Here is a 12,312-nt window from a genome sequence, read left to right as displayed (position 1 = left end):
ATAAGCATGCAGACACAGGGCCTCAATGGATTTGAGCACTAAGGTCAAAATGCTGGAACATGCTTCTAAAATTGTAAAAGGTATCGTTCAGATCAGCAAAATAATTCTTCCAAACCCAGAAATCCTGTTTTTACATCATGTTTTACAGAACACTCAAGGCAGAGAGCTGGGCAGCTGACATTTTTTTTTGTCTTTTGAAACTGGTATGTGGATATTTCTCACTTGCAGGCAAGGGAATCAGTAGCAATGCAGAGGGATGGGAGCTGCCCCTCTGACCCTGGCTGTTCCACAGTTACCATCTCTGCTGAATGGTAACTTTCCCAAGCTTTGTTCTCACTGTCACGTTCTAAATTCAACTAAGGGGGTCAGGGGGACAGACAATTCTGAAATCTTAATCCTTGCCTTCAAAATAGTTGCCAAATAACAGCACTTTCCACACTTGCTTCATTTCCAGAGCTTGCAGTTGTGTGGTGTGATGACAGCAGCTGTGAATGTTTCTCAGCAAGAAGGAGAAAACAAACAAACAAAAAACCAAACCAAAACTCTATGGTATAACTAGGAATCTTTGCTCATGCTGGGGACACTGAAATGAAGGTATTGGCAGAGTGGAGAAGTCAGTCCTCTAAAAAAAACAGACATGGTTATCAACAGGGGTAAGTGGCTCCACTGTTAACCCAGCAGTAAGGTGACAGAGCAAGGCAAAACTGGAGTCATAGGGTTGTTGTATTGTACACCTGCTGAGGTCTCCAAGCCTACCAGCTAAGCAAAAGTAGTTCTAAGAGGCTGAACATGAGCAGTGGTCACCTGGAGGGCTGGGGGCGTCTGGATATGATCTAGACCCTTAAGAAGTCTCCCCTCTGCCCACCTGTCTTACTAAGCAACTTTACCTCTTCAATCACTATGTCATGAGTAACTGCTTTGCACATGTCATACACAGTCAGGGCAGCCAGGCTGGCAGCTGTTAGAGCTTCCATCTCCACACCTGTCCTCCCCCAGGTCTGACAGGAGCTGCGAATCACCACTGCATATCTGGCCTCATCCAGGCTCAGAGACACCTCAACATGGTTGAGGGGGATGTTGTGACACAACGGGATCAACTGGCTAGTCAGCTTGGCTCCCTGAATTCCTGCAATCTGGGCTACTGCTAGCACATCCCCTTTCTTCACCTGGTTCTGCCTCACCATCCCAAATGCCTTCTCACCCAGGCGGACCACAGCACCAGCAACAGCACTTCTTCTTGAATCTGGCTTCCCTCCAACATCAACCATTGTGGCCCGTCCTTCCTCATCAGTGTGAGTCAAGCTGTCAGAAGCATGAGGTACCTTGGTGAAAGATCCCAAATCCCTGGTACAGAATTCAGATCCTGAACTTGTCTCTCTGGACTGACAGTCCACAGAAGCTTGGCCAACAGGAGAAGCCTCAAGGCACTTTGTGTCAAATACGGAGCTTGGGTCCTTCTGGAAGACACAGCAGCCTCTGAGCTGGGTTTGCAGGATTCCTGTTGTTACGTGCCACTGTTGGTCTGGGTGAGATCCTGGCAGGAAAAGTTGTCCTGTAAGTTTATTTTTCATTAATGCTTTTCTGATTTGTTTGGGTAAACTTGCTCTCAAAGTCAGCCAATGGCTAAATGTGTGGCCCCACCGTTTTGAATTTGGGGGATTCTGTAGGGCATCTTGGCAGAGTGGGAATGACACCAATGCAGGCTCTGGGCGGGGAAGAAAAAAAAAAAAGGTATTATGAGAATACATCTTGCTAACTAGAAAGCAAAGCTAAGTCTGCAGTAGCTAAGAATTCTGACAGATCACTGCTTAGGACTGTCTGTATTGCAAAAACCTCAATAAGCTTGCAAACGTCTACTTCTCTCCTGAAGCTCTTTCTCTTCTCTCTCATCAGTTCCCTGGTTTGTTATTACAAACCCCAAGCCTCAAAACACTTATTTCAAGGTACTTCACAAGAAGAAACAACTTGCTTTCAAAAAGTATCAGTGCTTACTGAGAAACAGTAAAAGAAACAAGAAAGCTTATAGGAACATCAGTTCTGAAGAAAACTAAGTCACAGCATCTCAGCACTCATTTGAGATTGTCCCAGCACCAGTCTTCTTTCAAAAGCCTGGCAGGGTTAATAGGAAATTCTTGCACTCGGATTCTCAACTCTGCCTTTCCAAACACCTTCCTCCCAGCACAGGCGGCTGCACTTCCTGCTTTCATCTCCTTCTGCAGGGAAGGGTCATACCAGCACTTGAGGACAGCAGGGACCAGAAGCACTGCATCTGCAACTGCACTGTCTGCAAGCTCAGAGGGTGGTTCCATGATGGGAACCTCTCTTATTACTGCCAGCTCTTACCATGTTAATGACAGCTGTAGTTTAAGGACTGGAAAAACCACACTCCCCTCATTGACAGATAGCTTTTAAATCTACTCAGAAGTATGTTCCAAGTTGAGCTGGCAGAGGTCCCAGCTGGCAGAGAGGTAGTAAGCCCTCCTGCCCCTTTTCACCATTTAATCCCTTGGTTTTGGCATTTGCACAGGGCTAAATGCCAAGTGTCAAGACAGGAGTCTTTTTCACATAGAAGTGATTTGTTTTGTAAGTAAAGAGAAAGCAGTATAGAGGTAAGTGGCTAAGCCCTCTTTAATAACTTCATTGATAAGCACGTTTCTCTTTCTGGAGCTCCTGCTTTCTTTGCTCTGAGAAACTTGGAATTAGGTCTTGCTCAATAACCTCCTTTGGTAGCTCTGGTATTCAGGGACTCTTCTCAGGTGAATCAAAGCAGCTTCCTGGCCCCTCTGCACCTTGCTAAGATGCTGCTCCTGCCCTGATCTGCAGGCATCCCCTTGGACTGTCCACATGACAGTAACAGATACAGTGTGGACAACCCCCTGGTTGTACCCCTGCCCCCTCCCCTTTTTAAAAAACAAACCAACCAATCTCTTCCTTGTTGGTTCCAGCCTCTGCTATAACAAGACTGATAAACTTAGCACATTTTTCACCCAGAGTACTCTCCAAACACTGATCTGAAAGTGCCCGTGACTGAAGCTTAAATCAACCACAGACTTCATGGGTTTTTTTAAATCACTGCAATAATCTAAATTCAGGCAAAGGGCCTTTTTGATCTGCAGCTGATGGCCTAGCCACTAAAATTAAGATTCCTGCAAATTTAGTGGTAATGTGTTTACCCTTGGAGGAATGGGATTAAAAGGACATAAATGTTCTGAGTGAAACATTGTTTTGCTTTAGAAGGGCACAGAAAATTGCGCTTATTCCTCCTTTCCCTCTCTCTTTATACAGTGGAGCCTAACCTTAATATTACTTTTAAAATCCAGGAACTCAAAGTACTCTGTTCTTCTGGATTTCTTGATTAACTTTAAAGCTGAAACTAAACCTGTGGCAAAAGAATCTTGTCTTCAGAAGCTGGACTGCAAAGGCAGACAAATACTTACTTCCACAGGGTAAACACACACAGGTGGCAACAGGGAAGAGAAATACTGTTTGCTTGAGTAGTAAGTAAAAAGACAGAAACAGCCAGTAATAACGCATGCAAAGCATCTTTGCTTTTCCTAACCTACATTTTCTTCAAGTACCTAGTCTCCTCTACCTTCACCCAAATTGCTCATATACCTACAGAAAACAGATAATGGTTTTCTATAGCACTATATGTAACACAACTGAAACCAACTGCATCTCCTTATATTCTGTTACTGCACCTGAAGTTTAATTGTGTTTGCTTCCAGCCTGCACAATCTCAGGGGAGGGGAAAGAAGGCAGGAGATACTTAAATTAAGGAGGAAATTCCTATAACTGAAGAGAACCTATAAAGAGAACAACCTGCCAAAAGAAGTATTTTGATTAAGGGAAACAGAAGAAAAACCATATAGCAAAGGATGAGACAACAGCAGTGCAGGGAAGAAGCCAGGTTTGGCTTACTCGGACTAGGAAAGCCAATTAGTGATTTCCACAGCATTCATTAAGTTTCATTAAATTAATTCCATACACACACACCCCCACTGACTGCTTGCACGCCAGCATTATTTGAAGTTTGTAAGTAATTCAAAACACAATTAGGAAATCTCCTAATGATTCCCCATGTGTCACAGTGGGATACTCTCCACGCATCTCCAGTCTCCCCACTGATGGGGTGACTGCCAGCAGTTAAGTCTCTAAGGGACACGGAACAGCTGGGGGAGGACCTGGACAGGCTGCCTCTTTTACTGTATGTCAGACAATGTTAAAGCATTTTTCAAAAGGAAATTGGATGCATCTGATCTGTAGACATCCAAACATTGCTATGAATGCTAACTTTGGAGTGTGGGGATTCTTTCAAAGGCATCTTGAAAAAGTATGTAGGTCCCAGTGAGCTGTCAAGAGTTTAATACAGTATTTTTCATCTTAAAAAACACAGAAATTTTTTTCCTTACACAGCAAGTCAATACACATTTTAAACAAAGAGTCCTCTTTCCCCTTTTCCTGGAACACAATGCAGCAGTGGCCAAATGCAAAAGCAAACAGAGAGACAGTCTTGTGCCACTGAATCCATTCACTTTAAAACTCAATATGGAAAATGATGGCCCTTTAAAGGGGGGCATCAAGTGAAAAATATTTCCAGTGAAAACATGTTAAAAGACCTTTGTAGATCCTATTTCCTATATAAGGGCAACAGAAGTACAAGCACTAGGGTCTTGGTTTAAAAAAAGAGCAGTTATTATATCACCTGCAATTATATCATTCAGCAAAGACCTGAAAATGAATGCATGTTACCCCCCCCAAACCAAGGGTACTTGTTTTTAAAGCTGTGTTTTAAGCTGCAGAGCAGCTGACCTGCTCCAGAGCATCAATGGGAGAATGAGAGTTTGGGTTTGAAACATAATGTTAATCTCTTCAACCCTTGCTTGCATTTTTTTCCTCCTTGTCGATGAGAAACAACAGAACAACTTCCAATTAATCTCACAGTGCTAACTCTTGCAAGCATTTCTTAGGTCTAAGGAAGAAAAAAGGTATGTGGGAAGACAGCTGTCTTATAAAACAGGGAAACACAGGCATGGCAGAGGTGAAACCACACTGAAGATGTGAAAAATGATTGAGAACCGCAGCAGTGCCACATCGCTCAAGAACAGAGCTTCAAGCAGAAGTGAAAGTTAGCAAACATCTTCAACAGACACAACAAGGAGAAGAAAGGCTCTTGGTCCATGCTGGTCAGATAGCAGATATTACAGTTTTCATGGTTATGTTCTGACACTTTGCAGCAATAAGAGCACATTTCAAAAGAATTAAGCCCCAAGTTTCAGATTCTGAACTAAAGAAGTACTGAGGTGGGAAAACTTACATTTCTGGCAGGTTACTGGCTGTATAAGTGAAACTGAATTTCTTAATCCAGTGATAAAAGTCCATCTGGCATCCTTTATGTTTCTATGGCAATCTGGTCAATTTCATAGCACTCAGCCCCAAACTGCCTTGTAAGTTACTATACTATTCTTATTAAGTAAAAAGGAAGCAGATAGGAAATAAGATAGGAAAGCTAGTGCTCCCTTTGGAAAATGCAATGAACTTTCTTCCACTTCAGCATGTTAACCACAACGGTCTTTTTAAGAAACCCATTTGCCTAAACCTAAGCCAGAACCAAGCACAAGTTAGACTTAAAAGCCCAATCCACTCTGCTCTCTCAAAGAAAAAAAACAACAAACAAAATCATTGTAGGTTTATTACGTACTGATTTGTCACCCACCGATCAGGATCATTGGCCGGTTTTTCATCTGGGAAATGTTAAACATGCCTAGAAATAAAATAAGGAACACATAAAAAATCCTAGAAAGTAGGATTTAAGTCATGCATCTCATTTATATACTTAGTTTTCTGCTCTTGACAGTGCAACCTGCATGCTAGGAAAAACAAAGCTCAATAAAGACCGATGAAGTTGGAAGAGGCAGCATCTAGCATGGTACTAATTAAAACTATAGCTGCCACAGCCTCCATGCATCCAGCTGCCATGGGTCTTACCACACTGTAGAACCCCTTCCCAGAAAGCTTTCCATAATCCGAATTACAGTCTACCTACTACAGAATTCAAACAACTTGGAACAATCTTGTTTCTTAACTGCAGCATTTAACTGTGCTAGTTCTATGGACAAGCCTTCAACAGTGTTCCAGTTCAAAGCAGTCCAATTGCAAAAGGCCCCAAGGACAATACTGGGGTTCGCAAAAATTGGAAGACAGACAATGTCAGGTAAATGCTCCTGATGGCAAAATGACTTTGCTAGAGGGGAAAACACTCTTCCCACCCCTCCCTTTTCCCAAATCAGAAATTCAGAAATGAATGGTCTAAAAGAAAAGGAACCAATCCCTCCACCCCTTCCCTTACGTTTACAAGGCACTATTTTATCTGAACCAATGTACTCTGCAAGTTAGTCTATGCTCAGACTTGAAAGCTTCCTTTAAATTTGTTTTACACATCACAAAGAAAAGGCAAAACCAACTGTTAGGAATCTGCCAGAATCTGCAAAAGAACAAAAGGGCCAAAGCATATTTTTAGCATAAAGGGGACTATTCCATGATCATGAAGCCAGTTCATGTACAAGAGGTCAGCATTCTCAGCTGCAGCCAGATTACAAAAATATGGTTAGGTTCAGATGTGACTGAAATATAGTTTACATCAATATAAATTCAGAAAAGACTAATACAGCCTGAGAATGTGACTGCATCATCATGGACCTTGTGTCATGACCTTACACAGAGCACTAGATGAGTGGCTACAAACTTCTACATACTCAAAAAGAGATTTTTTACTTCTAGAAATGTATTAATGCAGTAGTTGGACTGACAACTCAATTTAGCTTTAGTACTCCTTTTACAGCAAATTTTAATTTTAAGAAAAAAAGGGATCCAGTACAACTCTATCAATTTTTGCTTAGCTTTACGCTTTGCTGTTGTTATTGAGGGCAGTGGTATTCGCATCTCTCTGAAGACAAAAGTCAGGCTGAAAGACTTTTAGATGGTCTGGGTTCTGACCTTCCACGTGAGCTAGAAGACTCAAAACTGACACCCAGATTTTGGAGTAACTGCAGGACTGGTGTGTTACCAGCTTTCTACCAGACAATACTTTTATTGGGTGGGAAAATTCTTTCCTTAGTTAATGCAGCTTCATTCAAGAAGCTTTTCCTTCTTTCTTTCTCCTGGCACATCAATGCATCCCACAGCAGTACCAGGACATTGTTTTCCCCAGTCACTGCTGTTATTTCTCAGGTACAACAAACCTACCAGCATGCTGTTTCTTTTTTCTGCCCACTGCTGCTCCAATGATTCGAACCAGCTCTTCCTCTGAGGCACCCGCCCGTAGGTGATCTCTCAAGGACACTTCTGAATTCCCAAAAAGGCACACCTGCAGCCAACCCAAGGAAACAAAAGAGGAGAAACAAGAAAGAATAAAATAAATAGGTTTTACAAGTATTTCGTACTAACCACAAGGTAAAGAGTTTTGAAGAGGCCTATCCTATTGAAGAAAGAGAACATTTATGGAGATTATTTTCTTCATCTCTCTTCATGTACACACACAGACAGTCTGGGATGTTTATGTAACCTAAGCTCACTGGGCCTTCAAGCTGTCTCAGTCATCTGACATTAGACAGCAGCACAGCTGTTGTCAATATCAGGTGACAATGCATAAGTGCCAATTTTTAATTGAAAACTTTAATTTTCCCCCAGAAACCGTCAGTTTCAACGTGGCAGGAAATGGTTATCCCTCCCCTTTCTACAGCCGTTGAGCAAGCATACAGGCTGCTCTTGAAGGAGAAGGATAGATGATGTTTGGTGAAACAAGACAGGATCTTTGTAGAACGCAAAAGCCAAGCCCTCACAGCTGCTTGGATCCTTTTTTAATGGGAAATCATCTGCTTGTCACATGTTTAAGATGATTTTGAATCAAAGATTAAAATAAATGTTTCTATTTACTGGTCTTGCAACCATGTTTTACAACTGAAATTAACCACGTTAGCAAAAAAGAGAAACAAAAAAAAAAAAAAGTGACGTAACATCTCCCTAACAGCCCAACAAGCTTGAACAAGAATACATACAGGATAGATAAACAGTGGTTAGCTGGTAATAATTATGCATCTTTCCATCCTACTTTATTTCTCAGCTACTTTTAAGGGAAGAATTTCAACACCACTTTTGCTGTATGAAAGTAAAGAGAATCATGTTTCACTACCAACCTTTAGGTTTCCATCTGCTGTTATCCTCAGCCGATTGCAGGATCCGCAGAAGTGCTCCGACATGGAGGTGATAAAGCTGATTTGTCCCTGGAAATGTGGCACCTTATAACTCTAAAGAAATGCAGAGGAGAAAGAAAAACAAAAGTCAAATAGAGACTCCTAGTTTTTAAAGTTCCACTTGCCCAAAGACTAGAAGACATTTTAACACAGATTTTCTTCAGTTCCAAGGTAACATGAGAGGAAAAAAGCAAAATCAGCTTTGTCAGGGGATTCCTGTCTATTCTCCTTTGTTTCTGGAAATTCACAAACTTGCTAAATGTTTGCTCTTGTAGTTACCAACTGACAGGTGATGCCAGCAGGCACGGTCTTACTCAGGCAGCCATAAGCCATAGATTCATATAGGCTAGCAATCTCCCATGTGACACTGCACACTCTAAAGCAATACTGTTATTTCACCGAACAACTGTTTCATCAGGCTTGTTAATGTGCAGTCACAGACAGACACATACTGACAAGTTTAAAAAGATGTAAATACAGGATATGAGCCTGCCGTTCTTTATAGCTGACCAGGGCATCTAGTAAACACATGGTATTTCTAAAGGTAAAGATTATGACCAGCGTTTAGTAAGAGTGAAACCATGTGCAGGCAGCTTGACCAACATCCTAGAGTTACTACACTGAGTATTTTTCACTTTGCTTGTCAAATATAAAAGCTGAACTTGAGAGAATTTGGGCATTTAGGGCAGGGAAAAGAATGGAGGCACATTTCACATGTTCTTTGTCTAACCCCACCTTGGCTGTGCTGGAAATTTCACAAGGCAATTTCTCCAATTCAGGCCATCGCTGTTTAATTGTATCAAGCATTTCTTTGTAGCTCACCATCTTCTTGAAGTTCCATTTATTGCCTAGAAGCAACAATACCAGCATATCTTTAGACTGTGGATTTTTTTTTAAATGGCAGAGAACTACCTCTACATTCTCCACAAATCTGTTTTCCCTGTAGGTCTCCCAGCCCCAACTAATCCTGCTACCAATCCTTCTCCAACTTATCCAGGGAGGGCAGATAAGCTGCAAGATACAACAAAAAACTTAAGGCAATTCCCAGTTCCCAAAAGGAGCTCACTAAAAGTTCCAAAGACAAGCCCACAAGGTGAATAACCACCAACCAGATTCACCTATGTCCAAGGCACACTCCATACCATGAAGAATCTCAAAGCAGGACTGCTTACCATCAAAGGGCATGTATTCTATGAACCTCACATCAAGGGGAAGATCCTTTGTGAAATCCACAAAGCCCAGCAGTTCATCCTCATTGAAGCCTCGCATCACCACACAGTTTACCTGCAGGAAAAGCAGACACCTGAAATTAGTGAGCAGAGTACGACTTTCTTCCCTCTTACACAAGGTTTCATAGTCCTTGCAGAAGGCAACACAGATAGAAATAACTTTTTTTTTTTGGTTTTTTTTTTGAAAGAAAATGAGAGAAGTTGGTAGGATTGCAATGGTATAGATGATAATTTCTGCCAAACTTGCTTGTAAGTTTTTGCATCCAACCTAACTAAAGTTGTTAGAAGTGCCTTGCTAAGTGTAAAACTAATAAAAGTTAGGTAACGAAGGCATTGTCTTACCATCTAAGGTATGGCAGTTTTTACTATCTAAGATGACAACTCCACTCCCCAGTCCTACATTGTATGGCTTCTGTAAAAGTACTGCCAGGGTACCTTCTGTACCACTCCTTATGGCAGATCACAGGCAAATTCCCCAGGCCAGGAATGTTCACAGCACACTCTATAACCAGAGGCTGCAGGATCTGCCTTCCTCCAGAAAGAGGTTAAAACCGAGTTTTCTGCACATTCCTCATAAACAATATTTACACTGGAGCCTCAGGTCCCCTGTGCTTTATCTGAAGAACAAGATAGCTGTGTTGCTAAAACACTCTCTGTTAGCAAGGCAGATTTGTATGTCTGAGCATTGTGCACCACAATTCTTAAGATCTTTCAGGAACACTAAAACCTACTTTAATTTCAAGTGTATTTCATAGCTCTGTAGCCTAAATCACTTACACATAATAGATCTTCCAAAACACTGGTGAAACTGAAGGGAACCACAGCTGCAGAACTGCAAACAGCTGAGTTACGGGGGAGTTTCATGCTAGAGCTAAGCTGGTTTACCTTCACCCCCAAAGGAGAACTCCCTTTCCCCCTCTCTCTCACACTGGCACTCATCAGAGTCTGCTGTAACCATCTGAAGGAGACAAACTAGGGGAAACTTAATGTCTTTCTCCAGGGTAGTTTTCTACCTGTTAACTGCCTGGGCCAAGTTCACAGCTGGGTCAGACAAATGCCACATCAGTAGAGGGGGTAGGAAGAGGCAAGTACAGAGTGGGACCACCGTGCAGCTAGGCAATTGATAGGCTACATGGCAGTATGAACCTGTACCCTCAGCTGTGCATTGAGATTGTATTAATTTCCCCCATTACCTCTTAATGTCATCTTCAATCTACCAAAATATTTCTTCAGTTCCACTGAAAGTTATTCACAAAGGGGGGGTGGAGGGGGACAGATAATAAATTTTTCATCGGGTAAGCTGTATCTTTTATCACAATTTATGGTAAAACACAACAGTTTCAGAGTAAATAAACACTGGCTTTACCTTAACAGGACGGTAGCCAAGTTCAGTGGCTTTGTGGATTCCTTCCATTACCTTGTGAAAGCCTAAGATATAAAAAGAATAAACTTTTATTTTTCTTGTTTAAAAACGGAATGCAAAAGGAGGTTATTAAGTACCTCCAAGACAAAAAAAAGACAAATAAAAACCAATCTGATTGAGTAGGCTGCAAGTAAGAAGAGCTGCAAGTAAAAAGACTCAAATTCTACACGCGCACTGCCCCATGCCCCTCTAAAGGCTGCTGGTGTTACTGTGGTCAAGTCACTGAGATCAACTTTTTAACTGGTATGTGGGTAGTCAAAGATACTGGTATGCTTTTCTGCATCTTTGGACATCCATGTATCATTAGCATATGGTTCTCCACTTCCCCATATGTCAGCTTTGCTTTGTATTACATTCTTCTTAAAGGGAGTGGATAGCATTTGTGAACTACCTCAGATGCAGTGAAGAAAGAATAATAAATTAATGCAAATTTGATAATGGCACACGTCTTCACTAAAATGGAAGAATCTCACTGCTCTGAGTCAGATAGCAACATGGCCAAGTAAATTTTAAAAGGATCTTTCTAAAGTGTGTGTGGAGGAGCGTGGGGTTAGGAACAAACAAAAACTCCTTGATTCCCTGATCATCCCTGGCTACAGATATAACTGGCTTCCCAAAGCTACTGACCATCCATTAGTTTGCAGATCACAGTCAGCATTTTACAGGATCATCATTTTTCTGAGTAAACATGTGAAACTGGTGAGCACAACATGGGGGGCGGGATTAGAGCATTTAGGAAAGCAATTCAGTTAGCCTTTGACCCTTGAAAACGAATGAAAAATGTTAAAAACTGCAGTTACTTCAAGGAATGAAGTGCCCAGCCTCATTCTACCATTTAGTGTGGCCTATGCTTGTCAGCTGCTCCCAGACACACAGAAATAGTTAATTTAGGGCAAGTATCTTCCCCTCTACATGTATCTCTTAAATTTGGTAGGAAAATAAAGCAACAATGCAATTTTGGAATTCCAAAGGCCTCTGAGAAAGCCTCTTAATCATCTCATTTAAACCACACCTTCTGTGATCTTTAAACAAAGCTAAGACCTTTCATCAAGATACCAATTTTAGATTTGACATATTATTCCTTCCCTGTCACACTCACCAGCTGACAGAGAAACAAGGTGAAAGTAGCAAGAATAAGACAGCAAGCTACCGAGCTCTGGGTACGCATTTCTGGTGAGTGGGTGCGCTCAGCAGCTAGCACTGATGTTTGTGAATGTCTCTCGTACCCTGTCAGGTACTAGACTAAGTTCCTTTCCTGTTGTGCAAACTAAACTCAGGTGTCAGAGACCAAACACTGTATGAGACCAAGTTCCTTTTTCCAGAGCTGTAGTCTTCAACAGCAAATACTTTACACATGCTAGTAAAAGGGCAATATCTTCCAGAAGTTTGTTTTGACAATCCCTGTTCT

General features: G+C 41.7%; 1 protein-coding gene across 1 annotated transcript in view; it reads right to left on the bottom strand.

The window, feature by feature from the left end:
• Positions 1-813: 813 nt before the first annotated feature.
• Positions 814-12,312, bottom strand: part of MOCS1 (molybdenum cofactor synthesis 1) — a 19,426-nt gene continuing 7,927 nt past the window's right edge. Inside the window, exons 4-10 of the mRNA XM_010171633.2 lie at positions 10,848-10,909; positions 9,425-9,536; positions 8,988-9,100; positions 8,196-8,306; positions 7,246-7,366; positions 5,717-5,764; positions 814-1,705 (exon numbers count right to left, since the gene is read on the bottom strand). Coding sequence (XP_010169935.1) covers positions 834-1,705; positions 5,717-5,764; positions 7,246-7,366; positions 8,196-8,306; positions 8,988-9,100; positions 9,425-9,536; positions 10,848-10,909 — 1,439 coding nt within the window. The 3' untranslated portion in view covers positions 814-833. The remainder of the gene's footprint in view (positions 1,706-5,716; positions 5,765-7,245; positions 7,367-8,195; positions 8,307-8,987; positions 9,101-9,424; positions 9,537-10,847; positions 10,910-12,312) is intronic.

The sequence above is a fragment of the Antrostomus carolinensis genome, unplaced genomic scaffold (genome assembly GCF_000700745.2).
Source record: "Antrostomus carolinensis isolate BGI_N321 unplaced genomic scaffold, ASM70074v2 scaffold9557, whole genome shotgun sequence".
NCBI lineage: Eukaryota > Metazoa > Chordata > Aves > Caprimulgiformes > Caprimulgidae > Antrostomus > Antrostomus carolinensis.
The sequence above is the reverse complement of the archived record's forward strand: the minus strand, read 5'-3'. Positions and strand labels throughout refer to the sequence as shown.